Source organism: Cryptotermes secundus, unplaced genomic scaffold, assembly GCF_002891405.2.
Source record: "Cryptotermes secundus unplaced genomic scaffold, Csec_1.0 scaffold337, whole genome shotgun sequence".
Taxonomy (NCBI): domain Eukaryota; kingdom Metazoa; phylum Arthropoda; class Insecta; order Blattodea; family Kalotermitidae; genus Cryptotermes; species Cryptotermes secundus.
This window is the reverse complement of record NW_019733323.1, coordinates 634,366-651,455: the sequence shown is the minus strand read 5'-3', so window position 1 is coordinate 651,455 and position 17,090 is coordinate 634,366. Positions and strand designations below refer to the sequence as shown.

Sequence of the window (17,090 nt, the reverse complement as noted above, 5' to 3'; positions counted from 1 at the left end):
TGTACTTGTGTACCTACTATATGGTTAAACAAACTGAAGGAAAATCTTGAGTGTTATTTATGTATCTTGTCACACTATGTGCATTAAGCTACAGTACACATTTATAAGCATTATGCATTTCAGTTTAGAGACTGTTTGCACCCACATTTGAGCTGGAACGGTTCATTCAATAAAAACCAACGGTGATGAGCTAGGTAAGAAGAGTTTCAATTCTCATCAGAGGGAAAGGGCTTCTCTTCATGATATTGTCCACAATGTCACTGGGACTCAATCAAAAGCAGACCACTCACCTCAGTCTAGTGCCTAGGTCTGTAATATGGGTAGGTTCACTTCCACTCATCCTATGTGGTTTCAAGGCATGGTGCTTAGACACAGGGGAAAGTTTATATTTACCTTACTGCCTAGATATAACAAAGGTCAGAACATGACATGAATGTGAACTGTTAAGTCTGTACATAAGTTAATGAAATTTTAAATATCTAACACAGAGTAATATATATTTGGAACATATTATAAATACATAACATTTTAAATTGTAGTGTGTGTATAATGAAAAGTATATATAAGAGCTAAGCTGTAGGTGAAACCTTCAATCCAATAAAATATAATATTTATTTGTTATTTCAGCCAATGAACGATGATCTGTTACATTAGGGTTCTGATCTATTTGCTTTAATTATAATCAGAATGTGAGAAATGATTATTTTAAACTGCAGGGTGATTACAGTGATCTGAGTGGTTTCAAAATTGATTTTAAGGAAGCTAAAAGGATCACAAAAATAAAACACAGCTGGGAAGAAAAACTCAGTTTTTAAACAGCAAAGGGAGAAATGGCATCTCCAGTGCTGCACACTAGGAGAGCAAGCATGTAAAATGGTGACCCAGCTCTAGAAATCATCTTGCGAACGTGCATTTTATTCTAAAAAATCTTTGGCTACTCTTCAACAGAATTTTTGGAGGAAGTACCAGAAATAATTTCCAAGCGTGAATTTTATTTGGTGTAGTGGTATAGAGATTTACTGACTGTGCATGCAATGTAGAAAATTCACGCCAGTTTGGTATCAGTGCTGAAACAGTTCATCATATTGAACAGTCTTTTGTGTGCAGTCAAATGAAGCCAACACAATGAGGTAGCCATAAGCTGGATGTACCACAGTGAACTGCATGGAAGATTCAAAGAGCATTTCTTGCTGTCCATCCTTACCATCTTCAGTTGTTACAGTATATAATACAAAATTACAAAGTGCTATGTCATAAATTCTGTTGTGTCATGATGGACTGTCTTGGTGCAGATGAAATGTACATATCAAAAATATGTTTCATTGACATGGCAGCGCTTAACCTTAGTGGGAAGCTGAACAGATATAACGTTCACTGGAAAGCAAAAATTCTTACAATATTGTTCAATACGCAATATGTAAGGGAGGGCTTGAATATGAATGTGTATTGTTCTGGGGTCTCTGACAAAGTATATGGACTTCTCTTCTTTGCAGAGGAAACATTCAACAGAACTGGTCTATTAAAACATGTTGGAGGTTTTACTGTAAGCTCACTTACTAGAAGAGAAGCTGGAAATTGTTTTCCAATAGCATGATGCATATACCCTCAATGAATTCACAATTATCCAGAATATGCTGTTGCCTGATTATTTGTTCAGCCAGACCCCCTCTGGCCATCATTCTGGCCACTGTGTTCACTGGATCTAGCCCCCTTTCACTTTCTCCTATGGGACTATGTCAAAAATGAAGTTTATGTCCTAACTCTGCCAGAAACTCTGGGAAACTTAAAGGACTGAATATAAAATGTTGTGAATATTGATATTAATTTCTTATGCAATATTTGGAGGAAAGAGACTGTTGTCTTGTTGTGTGCAAAGCACACACTAAATTCCGCTGGACCCCATCACTCTATTAAGAAATCATTTTGAGTTTCCCTTTCCAATGCCATGTGTTTCATCTTTTATGCCTTTCAGTTGTTTTTAAATAAATATTTTAAATCTCTCAGCTAATTTGTAATCACTCTGTATTTTAGCAGTTTAATTAGGTGTGGTTATTTTCTTATGATATATCATTTTTATTTATAAACTTTTAATTTCTTGTTACACAAACAAGCAATTTAGCCCATGGAACTGTTGCTACAGAGCTGTCTTTTAAAAACATAGAATAAAAATACTGATTAATTAGATATATTGTAGTAAGAAATAAGACATGTTTTTAAACATGAAGAACGTATGTTATATTTACACAAGAATTAGTAAGAGAGAGTGGTGAACTAAAAACGATTAGGGTAATATACCCCCATCTGACATTGCTGGAAAGGATTAGTGTAACAAGCGCAGTACATACATAGTAAATGGGCTAGGCTTATTGCAAGGGTTCATACAAACACTCAAACTGAAATTCTTACAATTAAACAAAAAGTAAATATTTGTGAAGAGCAGGTAATTCCCTGTGAACACTCAGAATATTAATGTATTTTCTAATCTAATGCTCGCATTTTCCTGCAACAAAAAACACCTGAAATTGTCCTGCAGTTTTTCACCTACAGGTTACTCCACATGTAAACTGTGCAAACAACTTCAGCACAAGTTTAATTCAGTCAAACATAATTATTATGACAATAATGTGTGTTATGCATGTTTTAATAACCTTATCATACAGCTGGCGATGTCGTGAAACAAAGGAAAAGAGAAGGATACTCATTTTAACAAAGTGTAAATACACCATTCCATATCTGACATTTAGCGTTAATTAAGAAGTGTGGTAAGGTAAGTATTGTACATGACGTTAGTGGCAGTTTACTTCATAACACTAGTACTGATGTGAATGATGGCAATGATGATTCCTGTAAAGAATGACTCTTAGCACTGTATTGTTATATTAGTGTTATGTGTTGCTGTTTTTGTTCCTCAAGTAATGGGAAACACATGTTCATAAAACGAAAATATTTGCTTTTCACTCCAATTTTCTTAAACTAAATTGTTCTGAAATAACGAGATTGCTTATTTAGTATGACAATCTTATGAATATACACTTCAGTCATTTGAGGCCTTCCCACAAATCACTGCGATACGCAAGCAAAAGAGGCTGATAAATCTTCTGTCTAGTCAAACAATGGAGATTCAAACCGGTAGAAAAGTAAAAAAAAAAGCTTATAGCCTAACAAATTCTCAATAAACTTGGAACACATTCTAGAAATATTCTCCACTATCCCTGTCACCATCATCGTTGTCATTGTTGTCATTGCTATCGTCACAGTTGTAGTTGTTGTCATCACTGTCAACATCGTCATCATTATCCTCATTACCATTGTCACTGTCGGGAAAATAAATAATGAAATAATGAAACTGCTTATTTATTTTAACAATTTTATGTTAACTGAAGCAAAAACGACTCTGAAATTCTGAAAAGATAATAATATCACACTTTTTATCATCACTGTTGTGCCACACAGTGATCACTTTATGCACTAAAGAATTTCCCAACAATAAAACAGCAGTGGACATATATCACGTTATGCAATATAAAATAAGTCTGTTGTGAGCTACCTAGCAATATGACCAGACAGAGAAAACTGGAGAGCTGAAAGGGGATTATGTATAAATACGAAGGGCGTTCCGTATATAATGCCTCCTATTTTTTTGTGTTAATATGTAACGTTTGAGCTGGATGTTGGTGGTGTTGTAGTAAAGGTTGAACCTTCCCACCAATGTACTGTTAGTTTGGTTGTCATGCGGCAGATAGCGACAGCAGAGCAGTCTACCAAAATGGTGTCTGACATAGAAGTGCGTACGAAACAGAGATGTGTTATTGAATTTCTCACTGTCGAATAAATTGCACCAATTGACATCCACTGACGCTTGCTAAAGGTGTACGGAGATGATACAGCAGATGTCAGCACAGTGAGGCAGTGGGTAGTGCGTTTCAACGGTGGCAAAAGTGAAGTGCACGACAAGCCACACCCTGGGCGTCCCTGCTCTGCTGCCACTCCTCACAATGAACAGCACCATGATCAGCTCATCCATACAGATCGGCAAATAATAACAAGGAAACTGTGTGCATGGCTTAATATCGGCTGTACTGCATTGGAAACGATGTTGGGGAAGCTGTTAGCGCAAAGTTTGTTCCAGGTGGGTCCTGCGGATGCTTACACAGGACCACAAAACTCATCAAATGGAAGTCTGTCAGGATCTGTTGCACCAGTTTGAGGCTGAAGGTGACAAGTTTCTGGACAGCATCGTTACCGGAGATGAGACGTGGTGTCATCACTACGAGCCGGAATCCTAAAGACGGTCCATGGAATGGCGACATCTGGATTCCCCAAGAAAAAAGAATTTCAAGACACAGCCATTGGCAGGGAAAGTGATGTGCACAGTCTTTTGGGATGGGCAGGGTGTGATTTTGTTGGATTTCCTGGAGCCCGGTGAGACTGTCAATTCTGAATGCTACAAGATGACGCTGACTAAGCTGAAAGCCCGCATTTCCAAAGTCAGGCCAGAGAAGCAGACAACCTTTCGCTTGCAACACGATAACGCTAGACCCCATACCAGTCTGGTGACCGCTGTGCACATTGCAAAGTTTAGCTGGACTGTCCTACCACATCCACCTTATAGCCCCGATTTAGCATCTTCAGACTTCCATCTCTTTGGGCCTATGAAAGATGAACTACATGGGCAACATTTTCCAGACAACGATGCTGTCATTGCAGCTGTAAGAAAGTAGCTAGACTCTGCTGGCGCAGACTTTTACGGGCGCGGCATACAGGCTCTTGTTCATTGCTGGCAAAAGTGCATAACAAATGGTGGTGATTAAGTAACTGTAAGTACCTGAAATCTTGCTCTATTTAACTGCATTATTATGCTTTCTGTATTTGTTGTAGTTTTCATTAAAAAGAATAGGAGGCATTATATATGGAACACTCCTCATATTTCTATCTACATTTTTCTTCAGAAATGGTATCATATATAAAGGTGCAGCTAATGTTCCATTAAACATAAAAAAGTGTTATTTATTCTTTTAGTGAACATTTGGTTGGCCTCCATTATTGCTGAGTGCCTCTCACTCATGTCCACCAATCCGACACTGTAACAGAACATATTACACAAAAGAAATCAAGTGATAATCATTGCATTCAGAATGTTGGTATGAACTAATGTACAGGCTCAACTGGTAACAAGCTGGACAGGTGGTGTGGATGGTAGCAATGAAGCATATGACAGACCAGTATTGGAAAAGTCCCTCCGCAAAGTGAACAAGGTGATGATGAGGAGGTGGCTGAGATACTTACGCGCAGGATATGTCTGCGGAATGCCATTAGTGTAGACGGATGGGTCAGAGCCAGCAGGTTGCCCATTTGGGGTCTGTGCTGCCATGTTGAAGTTGGGCATGGTCGGGGAAGGCAGGCTAGGAATGGTGCCATTAACGGGCTGGCCTGAACCCGAACCTAAAATAAGAGCTGATTAGTTGAAATAGAATTACAATGATATCGAATTGAAGCATGGTTCTAAGAATTAAACACAAGTCAGGGCTCAATCTGTTGGAGAGGGGAATAAGATGCCCTTTTTAACCATCCCATTATTATTATTATTATTATTGTTGTTGTTGTTGTTGTTATTGTTGTTGTTATTATTATAATTCTGGAAATGTAGATAACGTTTGATGACTACATCAACAAAACTATGTTTATATGGACCAAGCAATTTAGGTAGGACTAGAAAACAGCACTGTTGAAACTACCATTACTCATTCTCTTTGCCTTACATTGAATAATACTTCATTTGTCTTCAGCTATAACAATAATTCTGTTTCAATTATAATTTTCATAGATAGCTCAGTCAGTTAACTGACTGACACTTGGAAGGACAACTACAATTCAATTTTTTGAAGAGGCCAGCAACTTATATCTTTGCCACTAACTCAAGCAAAATCTTAAGTCACCCAGGCCCCTATGCAGTATGTGGAGAGATTTTTGCTTGGGGGTACAGGGGCTGTAGTTTGAAGTGACCACCACCACAAACAGCTGCAAAGGAGAAGCATACCTGAAGCTTCATTTTCACTATAAATAATGCCCTCATTATGTGGTGTCTAAATATAAGGACATCTTTACATTTACTTTTAATGTAATGCTCCTATCTGAAATGATTATATTAGCTGCAATGTGTGTGGTCATGCATTATGGAGCATCACCTTGAGTTTCAAGTTATTTGCAAAAATGAATTCTTTGTAGACACTAATCACTGGAAACTGCCAATACAAAACTAACGACTTTAATTTACTGAGACCTGTAAAGAACAATATCAGATTATGCAACTATTCCATGAACCAGAGAAGACAAACATATTGGATTTGTATATGAATGTCATAACCCAAACTGAAATATAGTCAGCATTATAGCTGATAAAGTTGCTTCAAGATAAAGCAGATTTTGGAATAAACTTTACTATAACAATACATCTGACACTATTATTTCCAGATTATACAGATTGGGCATTTTAGGCATCCTCCATCCCCCAGTGAATGGAATTACAAATTGAACCCCGAACAAAATATACATATGTCAAGACCAGCAACAGATAATAACATTCAGCAGCTCTCTTACTCTGCATATATATTTAAGTACAAGGGGCTGCAAACATTACATCTCACAAGAAAAATGAATGAAATTCAGAGTGATTCCATCAGTCACAACCTGCCATCAATACAAGTACTAATTAATTAAATCTGAGTAAATTAGGTTTGTTAAGTAATGAGTATGTTTACTTTTGGTTTCCACAATGGCCACTTATAGATATAAAACTCTGTACAGGAGTAAAAATTGTCTTCAAGGAAAAGAGTCTACTACTGCCATTTAATTAATACTTTTATTAAAATAACGGAAGAGCTTTCCCAATCTTCTTATGAAGTGGTATGTCTGGCAATGTTCATAATCATTGCTAGATACGCCACCTCATGAGAATGGGCAGGTTCTTTTATTATTTATTATTAGAGTTCTGAAATATTTTTATTGCTTTTGTAATACTTTTTCTGTCATAATAATATTTGTATTAAATATGATTTTTAACCATTAACTTCAAACAAAAACTGGATTATTAATTTGGAACCAATTTACAAGTGTATGAAATTTTGAAACAACTACCTTCATATACACAGTTTTATTTATTGTGACGTGTTGCACTATGGATGACGCCCCCCCCACCCCACCGCCAGCGGTGACGTGCCGAGCAGAGCCGAAGTGAGCTGAGTCCAAGCACGCTGGTCGCTATGCAAAGCGAGTAAAGAGCGGTTGCTAGGCAAAGCGAGTAAACAGAGGTACCCATTATGTAACACGGGACGCCGCAGTTGCTATGTGGCCGTAAACAACTCCCAACAGCATTGCTAGGCTATCGGCAAACATGGCGACTAGGCAACAAAGAAGAGAGGCATTTCCCGTTGTCCGGCTGAGGGTTTATAAGAGAACTACACTGCCTACGAGTTCATTTAGTCAGCAGTGAGCAGTCGAAATGTAGCCGTCGACAAAGACAGTTGGAGTATAGCAGCAGTCACGGAAAGAAGAACCGGACGCATGTGTAATTGTGTAATTGGGAGTGTGTAATACTGTGCCACTTATATAGCTCTCGTACTGTGAATACTGAGGACAGTGTGAAGAGATTTGTGTGTAGGGTTCTAAAGTGTGCAAACCCGTAACACTGTTGTAATTAATTGTAGCCAAGACTTGTAGGTTGTTAAATAAACCAATTAACAATCCAAACGGCGTCTTCAGTAACGAAACACGTTACATTATGTTCCTGTGCCACTTAGTGAGACCTATTCAGACACTTTTTAGTTATTTCGTTGGTGATTACAGGAAGTGTGTTCCACAACCTTCAGAAGGGAATGTATATAAAAGCTGCCTGTCATACTTGTCACTTTGAATTCAGAAACAGCTGTGGTTCAGGTGAGATCAGAGATTTATCTATGGTTCATGCTACATACACATTTGTTCTTATGAGAGGTAACTTTATATGTTGTTCTTAGAACCATGAAGTGTAAAGTAATCTTACGACTCATATCACTTGCTAGAAACATTTATAGAATAGAACAGTACAAAAGGAAGTATACCTAAATTCCCTTATTGAGAGTGAATCACAGAATATACTGTGTACTGCCATTGTTTTTGATATAACTAATTAGGATTGGAAATCCACAGGAGTGAGGTAATAAAACAAAATTACCCCTAAAAGTTGATTCAAATAAAGAAAATCGTGATTAATCTGTGGGACCTAATGAAGCGTTTCAGACATATAAGGACAACAAGAGTTCTCATAAATTTAAAGAATTTAGAAAAGTGCCATAACATAATGAGAGAGCTAAAATTACATGTAACAGGACAGGACATGTAACATTACCTTCTTGATATTACGTATAAAGGGTGAGCCTTCTCGGCCCTTGCACCGTGACCTACAGTGGTCTATTGAGCTTTTCTTGATATTAAAGGATAATTAAATATAAAAGTTAATCTCTAATAGGCATGAGATGCACTATCACACTGGTGTAGGTGCATGGCCCAGCTGGCTGTGTTGCATTTTCTTAACAGAAATACCATTACCATAAAGTTAGAATTTGGCTGAAAGACTTGCAGTATTGGAGGATTTAAAATCCCCAGTTCTCAGATGATATAGTTTAAGGAGAAGCTACTCAGACCAATTTGTTCTCGAATCTGTACATTTCTTGGAATAGCTCAGATTTTGTGAGCTGTACATGGCTAACACTGGGCACCTGTGGTTCTTGTTACATAACTTGAATAATTTTTCTTTTTCTCACGGATACATGTTATGACTATTAGTGACAGTTTGCCCATGCATATATGACATCACTCATGAATAATCTACAATAATTATCAAAGACTATTCAGAAAACCTTAAAGTTATATGCTGTTAATCCCATGGAAAGTAATATGAAAACAAGAGGAAGAGGAGACATATAGTACTAATATTAAAGGTCACTACTATAACTATGAAAATATTTTATCTTCATACAGTTACATAGCTACAGTACTGTTAAGAATACATGTAAGGATAATGAGTGACTGTAATTTGCTGTTGCTGGTCCTTGTTAATATACAACTAGAACATGCATCATTTACATTTATGTTAGCTATTGACTACTGAGTCCAATCAAGAAATATAAATGTACATAAGGTATCTTCATTGTCTGCATCCTGCTGTGTGTCACACTATGGTCTTTTTGGCCATCAAAGCAACAAATTTGAAACAAACCAATTCAGTACCACTGTATCGGAGCACATATTTAAGAAAATGCCTGACGATGATCAAAATATGGATTGAAACAAGTAGCAGATGCTAAATAAAACAAATGTTAATACAGTGATATTTAATCGGTTTGTTTGAAAATTTGTGATGTTGATGACAAAAAAAAAACCACACATATATAAGCTATACTGATTCAGGTTAAAGAGGTCAGCTGAGGAAACAGAAGGGCATAATTGTTATTGGTTAAGATTAAAGGAGTCAATTTATGGAATAAAGAACATAGTTCAACGACAGGCTGCGCCATAGCTCAAGCGGTTAGTCACTGGGTTCCCACCGTGGCAGCCTGGGTTCGATCCTGGGCCTGGTCAAGTGGGATTTGTGGTGGACAAAGTGGCGCTGGGGCAGGTTTTCTCCGAGAACTTCGGTTTCCCCTGCCAATCTTCATTCCACCAATTGCTCCATAATTACCCTCACCTATCATCTGGGGCTGGTACAATAGGCCAGAAGTGGCAGAAGTACAAGGGACTTAGTCCCACCCCACTAGCAATAAAAAAAGAATAGCTCAACGACAGGAGAAAGTAACTGGACAAAGTAACATATATGCTCAGTGGTCTAGGATGTGACTCAAAGAATGGGTTTCATGTGAAGAAAATACTGATTTTTAATATGATTCTGTATAAAATACACTCTCAAGTGGTGTTTGTGTTCCTTCATACCTTGATACCAGCACCACAGTAATCACACTGAACGTAACAACAGGGCTTAATAATGAAGTAGACATTTTTGTTCCATATAGAGGGCTATTCAGAAAGTAATATCTGGTGAGTTGGTAAAAAACAAGCAATAAAAAAATATTATATTGTGGCATATTTGCTGAAGACAGATTTATGAAGCCAGCAGAGACAGATGTTGCTAAATCATGGCTCTGCAAACAACAGCCGTTGCTAAGCAACTGCTCAGTAGTGATCATGTGGCTACCCCAACTGACACAAAAGCAAGAATGAAGTAACTGTGGGAAGCGGTGTTTTCTATGAGGAATGTGCAAGATGTTATAAGCACGTAAATGAGTTAATCCCCGTGTAGAGGTTGGTTCGAATACTTGAACCATAGCTTAGCGAGTTGTAGGAGGTGAAGAAAAGGGAACACGGTGCTTCAGGGTACAACTGAGCCACTCTGTTCCTGGGGGATATAAATACAGGGATCTGGTCCTCCAGGTTGGGGAGTCTCGCTTCTTAGACAGCGAAATATGGTTCTGAGGCCGGTGGGCCTCGGACCCGAGGATGACTGCTCTGGCAAAGGCCAGAAGAAATTGTGAGTGACAGATTCGTCCTCTTGTCAGGCACGATGTGCCACATCAACAAACCTGCAACTGTCTGAGTTTAGTATAAATTTGGTCTCAACCAGTTCTTCAGTTAGGTAAACTGGTTGTAGTCGCTTGGAATGAGAGCAGGACTCTAAGGAGGGTGGCCAAAGAGTTCCCAGTTGAAATGCTCCAGCAGTGCTCGAGTGCGAGTAGCAGGACTCGTATGTGGACGTGCAATGTCATGGAGAAGCACTGAACCGTTTGTTAGCATTCCATGCTTTTTTTTCTGAATAGCCCTACACATTTTCTTTAGTGTTTCGCACTATACTTCTGACGTTACTGTGATCCCTTGCTGCATGAATTCAGCCACCAGCACTCCTTTCTTGTCCCAGAAAACAGCTGCCATCAGCTTTCTGGTAGACAACGTTTGTTTACACTTTTTTTTGTTTGTTTGGTGAATGTGGTGTGCTCTTTGGTTTCAACATTCATAAATGCAACCTACGTTTCATCAGCTGTTACTCGTACAATGTGATTGAGAAATTCATCGCCATCTTTGTGGCATCGCTCTAAAAGTCTAAGAAAACGAAAGTCATTCTATGTGTTTCGTGCTCACCAGTGAGCATTTTCAGAAGCCATCTTGCGCAAAACTTGTGTTAGCCTAGCATAACTGTAATAATCTCGTATAGAACAGTGCATGAAATTTGTGGGAATTAACACAAAAGTTCAGAAATTGTAAAGCGCCGTCTTTCACAAATGTTTTGGTCAACACTTTGAACAAGATCATCACTCACTACAGATGGCCGACAACTTCGCTCTTCATCGTGAACATCTGTTCGCCCATATTTGAACATTCTACATCATTATCTTACAGTTCCTTCACTCATTATATTTTGGCCGTAAACGATTCGCATAATTCACGAAGGATTTCCGTAGCACTCATGCTTTTAGCATGAAGAAAGCGGACGACAGTGCGAATTTTTCAGCTGGCAGGACTATCAATCGCAGGACAAATCATAACTCACTCTGTAGAGACATGAACAAACGTTAGGTAACCAGTTACATGGCAATGAGTCATCTGATGCCACCTCACAAGTTGAGTCCCCCTTCCCCCGCTCGTACATGAGTTGCCTAAAATAAATAAAAGTTACTTTCCAAATATCCCTCATACAGCATGTAATAATTTACACCACTGTATGAAGAAAAAGAGCGTTGAATACAAAAGAATTCATGTAATTTGAAGTTGTAATAATGGACAATGTTCATTAATCTTTCACTATGGTGTGAAACAGTTTTCTCAAACATCAGTTGCAAGCATATGTCTTTTTAGTGTGTAATAAACTATGCCACTGAGGCCTTTAACCTTAACAATTCAATAAAATGGAAACTTCTTCTTCTGATACATATACAGAAGGGCTTATCCAAAAAAAAAAAATATCCTTTCATTCCAACAGTCAATTATCCGGCCACCAGTTACCACACAGTGACTCATGAATTGATGTAAATGAACTCTGCGGCTGTATTGGCCAATTTTTATATGAAGTGTGCAGTTTATTTCTGTTAACTTCTGGATTCTTCTTCTCAGAAATTGTCAGCTGTAGGCTTTCTCTGTGTTTGTGTTAAAACACTGAGTATTACAGTAGAAGGAAGAACTCTTATGAGAAATGTGTTCATAAATTTTATTAGCAGCATCCAGATTCACCTTGATCCATCAAACTGTATGTGTTAAATGTGCACGTAAATGGCATGAAACTTGGTCAGCTGCCGACAGGAAGTGACACCAATCAAAGCACGTCATCACACAAGAAACTCTTGAATGCATCCAAACAAGACTCAGAGGGTGGTAAAATTTTTGGCGATCAGCCATGTCAACTTTGAACTAAAAATGAACGCTTCAGAAAGCTCCTCAGTCTCCATCTTCAGGGTCTAGATGGGGAACAAGGAGATCTGTGAAACGTTGGTTTTTAGTTTAACATTGACATGGCTGATCACCCAAGAAAGTTTTAACACATTCGTTCAGCATGGAAACTTAAAATCTTATATGAGACTCAGAATGTGTTTAAAAATGTTACTTCATCAATAGCCCACAAACAAATGAGCTCTCTAAAGTATTTGTTCTTAAAGCCTTGAAAATCCTGAAGATTCATTTATACAGAATAGTGCAACATTTTCAACCTACAGGTCCAGTTTTTACTCTAAGTTCAGGAAATTGACATGATAATAGGTGAACTGCTGAAGAATGACAGGATAAATGAGAGTAGAAATTAGGCTCAGTTCAGATTTATCCACCACAAAACCAAGTTCTTCTGATGGGACAGAGCATGGTTTGTAATATGAATTCTAGGTACAAGACACAGAAAGGTTTTATTGAGTTTCATTTTCTGTTCTCCATCTTGTTGACACCATCTTTGTGAATTTGTCAAAGTTCTTTAATATACAATTCTCTGGCTTTTTTAAAATCTCAGTTTTATTTCTATAAAGCAGTGATGATTATTATTATACAGTACTAATTAGCTTGTTCATATCATTATTCTGTAGTAAAGTATTTAATCCTACAATTTATAGAAAGTATTTTAACCCTTTTTCACTAGCTGTCAGCTGCAGTTTAATACAGTTCCCATAGAGCTGCTGTAAGGTTAAAGTGTAGAAGGAATTAGCAGACAGTTCTCTATATATTCAGACCTCACAGCAATTTAGCATAATGAATTCAGAAAATGTTGAAATTTAAATCGTGATTCAGCTACCTTTCATAGTACTGAAGAGATATTTGTAAATCATGTATTGATATAAAAATATATACTGTTTTATTAAGGGGCACCCGGTAATGTAGTTGGTTGAGGCACTATGCTACAAGCTGGAAGGTCGCGGGATCGAATCCCGATGAGGTCACTGGATTTTTTTTTTCAATTTATCTAATCCTTCCAGCCGCACTATGGCCCTGGGGTAGACTCAGCCTCCAACAGAAATGAGTATAAGGAGTATTCTTGGAATATTCTTGGGGGTAAAGGGCAGCTGACGCATAGGGCTGACAACCTTGCCGCCATCTATGAGCCGATTGTCTAGAAAATGTGGGAACCTCAACATCTCACAACCCCATGGGCCTCCAAGGCCTGTTACAGGAATATTTTACTTTTTCACTGTTTTTATAAAATAAATAAACCTATTTTGTCAGTGTATGTTATTTTGTTCTCAAAAATAATATTTTCACTATTTCATTTATTATCATTGTCACTTAAATAATGTCATTAGTAGTTATACAGAAAACTATTGCTATGTAGTAAATGACTGATTCCACAGAACAGGGTACTTCTTGAGATGATAACAGTCACTCAGCTAGTCAGGAAACTCCCCTTGTTTTGTGAAATGTAAAGTTTCTTTATCATGTCGAAAGAGTTCCCCAATAAATTTTATCTTAAGTCAGCTGAATGAAATCCATATCCTCATACCCAGCTGCCCTAGGATCTCTTGATCTCATCTCTCAATCTATGGCAAACCACTTTTGTTTCTCAGGACAAGAAGTGACAATGTGAAATTACAGATTATTTATATACTAATTTTTTAGATTACAAAAGAATTTCTTCCAAGTTACAAACAAAATCATTAAACGCTTAAGGTAACTGGCATATAATATCTTGCAGTAAAATAAGATCTTTCTAAATCCTTTTTTCGTTTTAGATTTAATATCTTCACATTTGTCTCTATTTTAATTTTCTATTCCAGCATGACCCCAGGGCCACGCGGTAATGCAGGTGGCTGAGGCACTAAGCTACAAGCTGGAAGGTTGTGGGTTTGAGTCCTGATTGTTTTTTTTTCTTTTTTCTTTTCAATTTACCTAATCCTTCCAGCTGCACTATGGCTCTGGTGTTGACACAGCCTCTTAACAGAAATGAGTACCAGGAATCTTCCTGGGGGCTAAAGGGTGGCCAGCATGTAAGGCTGACAACCTTACCACCATCTATGAGCTGACTGTCTATAGAAAATATGGGAGCCTTGACATCTCACAACCCTATGGGATTCATTGCCTGTTACAGGGACAGAAAAAAAAATTCCAGCATGACCCTGAGTGTTTGAGAAATCTAAACAAAACCTCCTGGGTCTCCCAGGTACTTACCTGATGTGGGTGGTACAACGGGGTTGGCCATGCCATTGAGGGTTGCATGAGGGATCTGTGTGGCAAGAGCTGCCATGGGATTGATGTAAGTGCCTTGAGCTGTAGCAGCTGCCATCAGAGCTGCCTGTTGCTGCACGGGCTACCCGCAAAGCGCCATGCAACATGGGGAAAGGCAACAACAAGTACAGATCAGATGAAATTCATACACTGCAGCATGTTCACAATATTTCTTATTTCTGATTCTAAAACTTGAACAATTCTTTGATAGTAGACAATGTACAGTTTTAAACTCTCACAAACAAATAAATATTGCAGACTGAAAGTGTTGCCCAGTGCAAAGACGGAAGATGCAAACAGCAAATTGCATTCTTAAGGGGGAATGTCTTGATAAGTAGCCACTTGGAATGACAGGGATAAAAGATGACGATAGTATAATAGAAATTACGAGAAGGAAACGTGACTATATAAGGTGGGTTCAATTGCATCAGAACAGTCTCCAACAGTGAGTGCTGGTTATTAACAAATTTGGAACTACTTGTGGTTAGTTATTTGGTTTGTGATGCCATCTAGTCTTGTAGACAGATACCAATATTTTGGAGGTACATGCTGAATATCTTCAGGCTGATGTAAATTTTGAGGTTTTAATGGCAGTGATTGTCCAGATTCTTGTACTTTGGGTTGTGACATCTGCAGCCTTGTAGGCAGATACTAATATTTTGGAGGAATATTCTGCCTCTATCTTAAGATTTTTCACACCTAATCATTTTAAGTACTGCTAAAAACATGCTGAGAACATTGAATGAAGTGATCTGAACAATACCAAATCTGGAAAAGCATTATCCCCTCCAACACAGTCATGATTGATGACACGCATAAGCACACAACGTCCTCCACTGTTTTTCAGTATATCATGCTGGCATCCACTTTCCCATAACACTCATACTCGACTGTGCTGAAATAATGTTCAAACTGAGAAATCTTTTATAATGTGTAGGTGTCATTCCTCCAAACAGAAGACAAGTTGCTACAAAAATGAAAATGGAAATTGAAATGAAAGTGTTATCACCAGTTGAAAATACTTTGAGGAAATGTCTAATTATTTTGCAAACTAATTTTATAAAACTGTCATTTATGATTTTATTATATACATAAGTGAATTATAATTATGGGAAAGCCAATGCATTAAGTCCAATTTGAGATTTATGATCACATCTCTAAATTGTGCAATAATAAATGGCATGACAAGAATGTTGTTTTACATGAATATACACCTATAATACAGGGTTATTCATAAGTCCGTGAAACATTTTAAAAATTCACAAATGAACTGAGCATCGGATCGTGGTAATTCTTACGTCGACAGAGAATGAATCTCTCCAAGTTTCCTTAAAGCCTCCATGCCTGCTAATCTCAGAGATCTTCGCAACCATATCATCACTGCTGTGGCTCCGGTCAACTATGATACGCTGACACAGGTGTGGGACGAAATGGATCATCGCATAGATGTCTGCCGTATCAGCAAAGGTGGACACATTGAGCATCTGTGAGCTATGTAAAAAGAACTTGGTGAGTTTATCTCTATTTCAGTGTAACAAAATTTGGGATCCGTTGCGTAGTTTATTTATTATAAATTTTCAAAATGTTTCACAGACTTATGAATAGCCCTGTATACTGCAAATTGTGGATCTGGAAAATTTCCGGTGTAGGATCATGTGAAAGGTGAGGCAAAGGCCTAATACGTACAGTACAGATTTTCTGCTTAATGACATTTCATGAGCACTGTTAATAAAAATGAAGAGCATTAAATTGTGCAATGCTTGTCATATACAATATGTTAAAGTAATATGATGAGGCAATAATACAAGAATGTCTAATAGGGGATACCGAAAGTGCCATGTACCTGTGCATAGGCACCATATGCCCCAAATTGGTTGAAGACAAAAGGGTTGAGGAGACTCATGTTGCCGGCCATCTGTTGCATGCGACGCAGCTGACGCTCTTTCTCTGTGTCCGCGAACTTCACCACGAGGCTTGAGGAAGCTCCCTAAAACAATGTGCCATTTTATATTAGACAAAATAAAAACACTTGCTCATTTACTCTAAGTACAGTTTCCAAATGATGGGATATGGGAACTAGTGGCTACAGTGCTAAAAGTCCCAATGAAAGAGGGTTAAAGTCCTCAACTCATGAAATAAACGTCTGTGTGCATCTGTCAACATTAATTCACAATTACAAATGAGTAATGTTGTATTTTATCGTCCTGTTGCACTGATTCTCGTCCATGATATGTATGTATTGACCGTCTTCTAGTGCACACAATCTCACATGTCACTTCACTACATGTTTCGCCATCACTGTGCCATCCTCAGGTGTGTTATTTACGTTAAACTACTGCACTGCTCGCCATCATGTGTCGTTTATAAAATGATTT

General features: G+C 37.9%; 1 protein-coding gene across 10 annotated transcripts in view; it reads right to left on the bottom strand.

Annotated features, from left to right (window-relative positions):
- The window catches only part of LOC111867958 (CUGBP Elav-like family member 4), a 239,562-nt gene that overhangs the window by 49,047 nt on the left and 173,425 nt on the right, over window positions 1-17,090 (bottom strand). For 6 of the 10 annotated variants that reach the window (XM_023858205.2, XM_023858213.2, XM_023858207.2 and 3 more), the window contains 3 exons: window positions 16,559-16,702; window positions 14,659-14,797; window positions 5,287-5,454 (listed from right to left, as the gene is read on the bottom strand). In XM_023858205.2, coding sequence (XP_023713973.1) covers window positions 5,287-5,454; window positions 14,659-14,797; window positions 16,559-16,702 — 451 coding nt within the window. The remainder of the gene's footprint in view (window positions 1-5,286; window positions 5,455-14,658; window positions 14,798-16,558; window positions 16,703-17,090) is intronic. The other 4 variants (XM_023858210.2, XM_023858208.2, XM_023858209.2 and 1 more) reach the window with 3 other exon arrangements.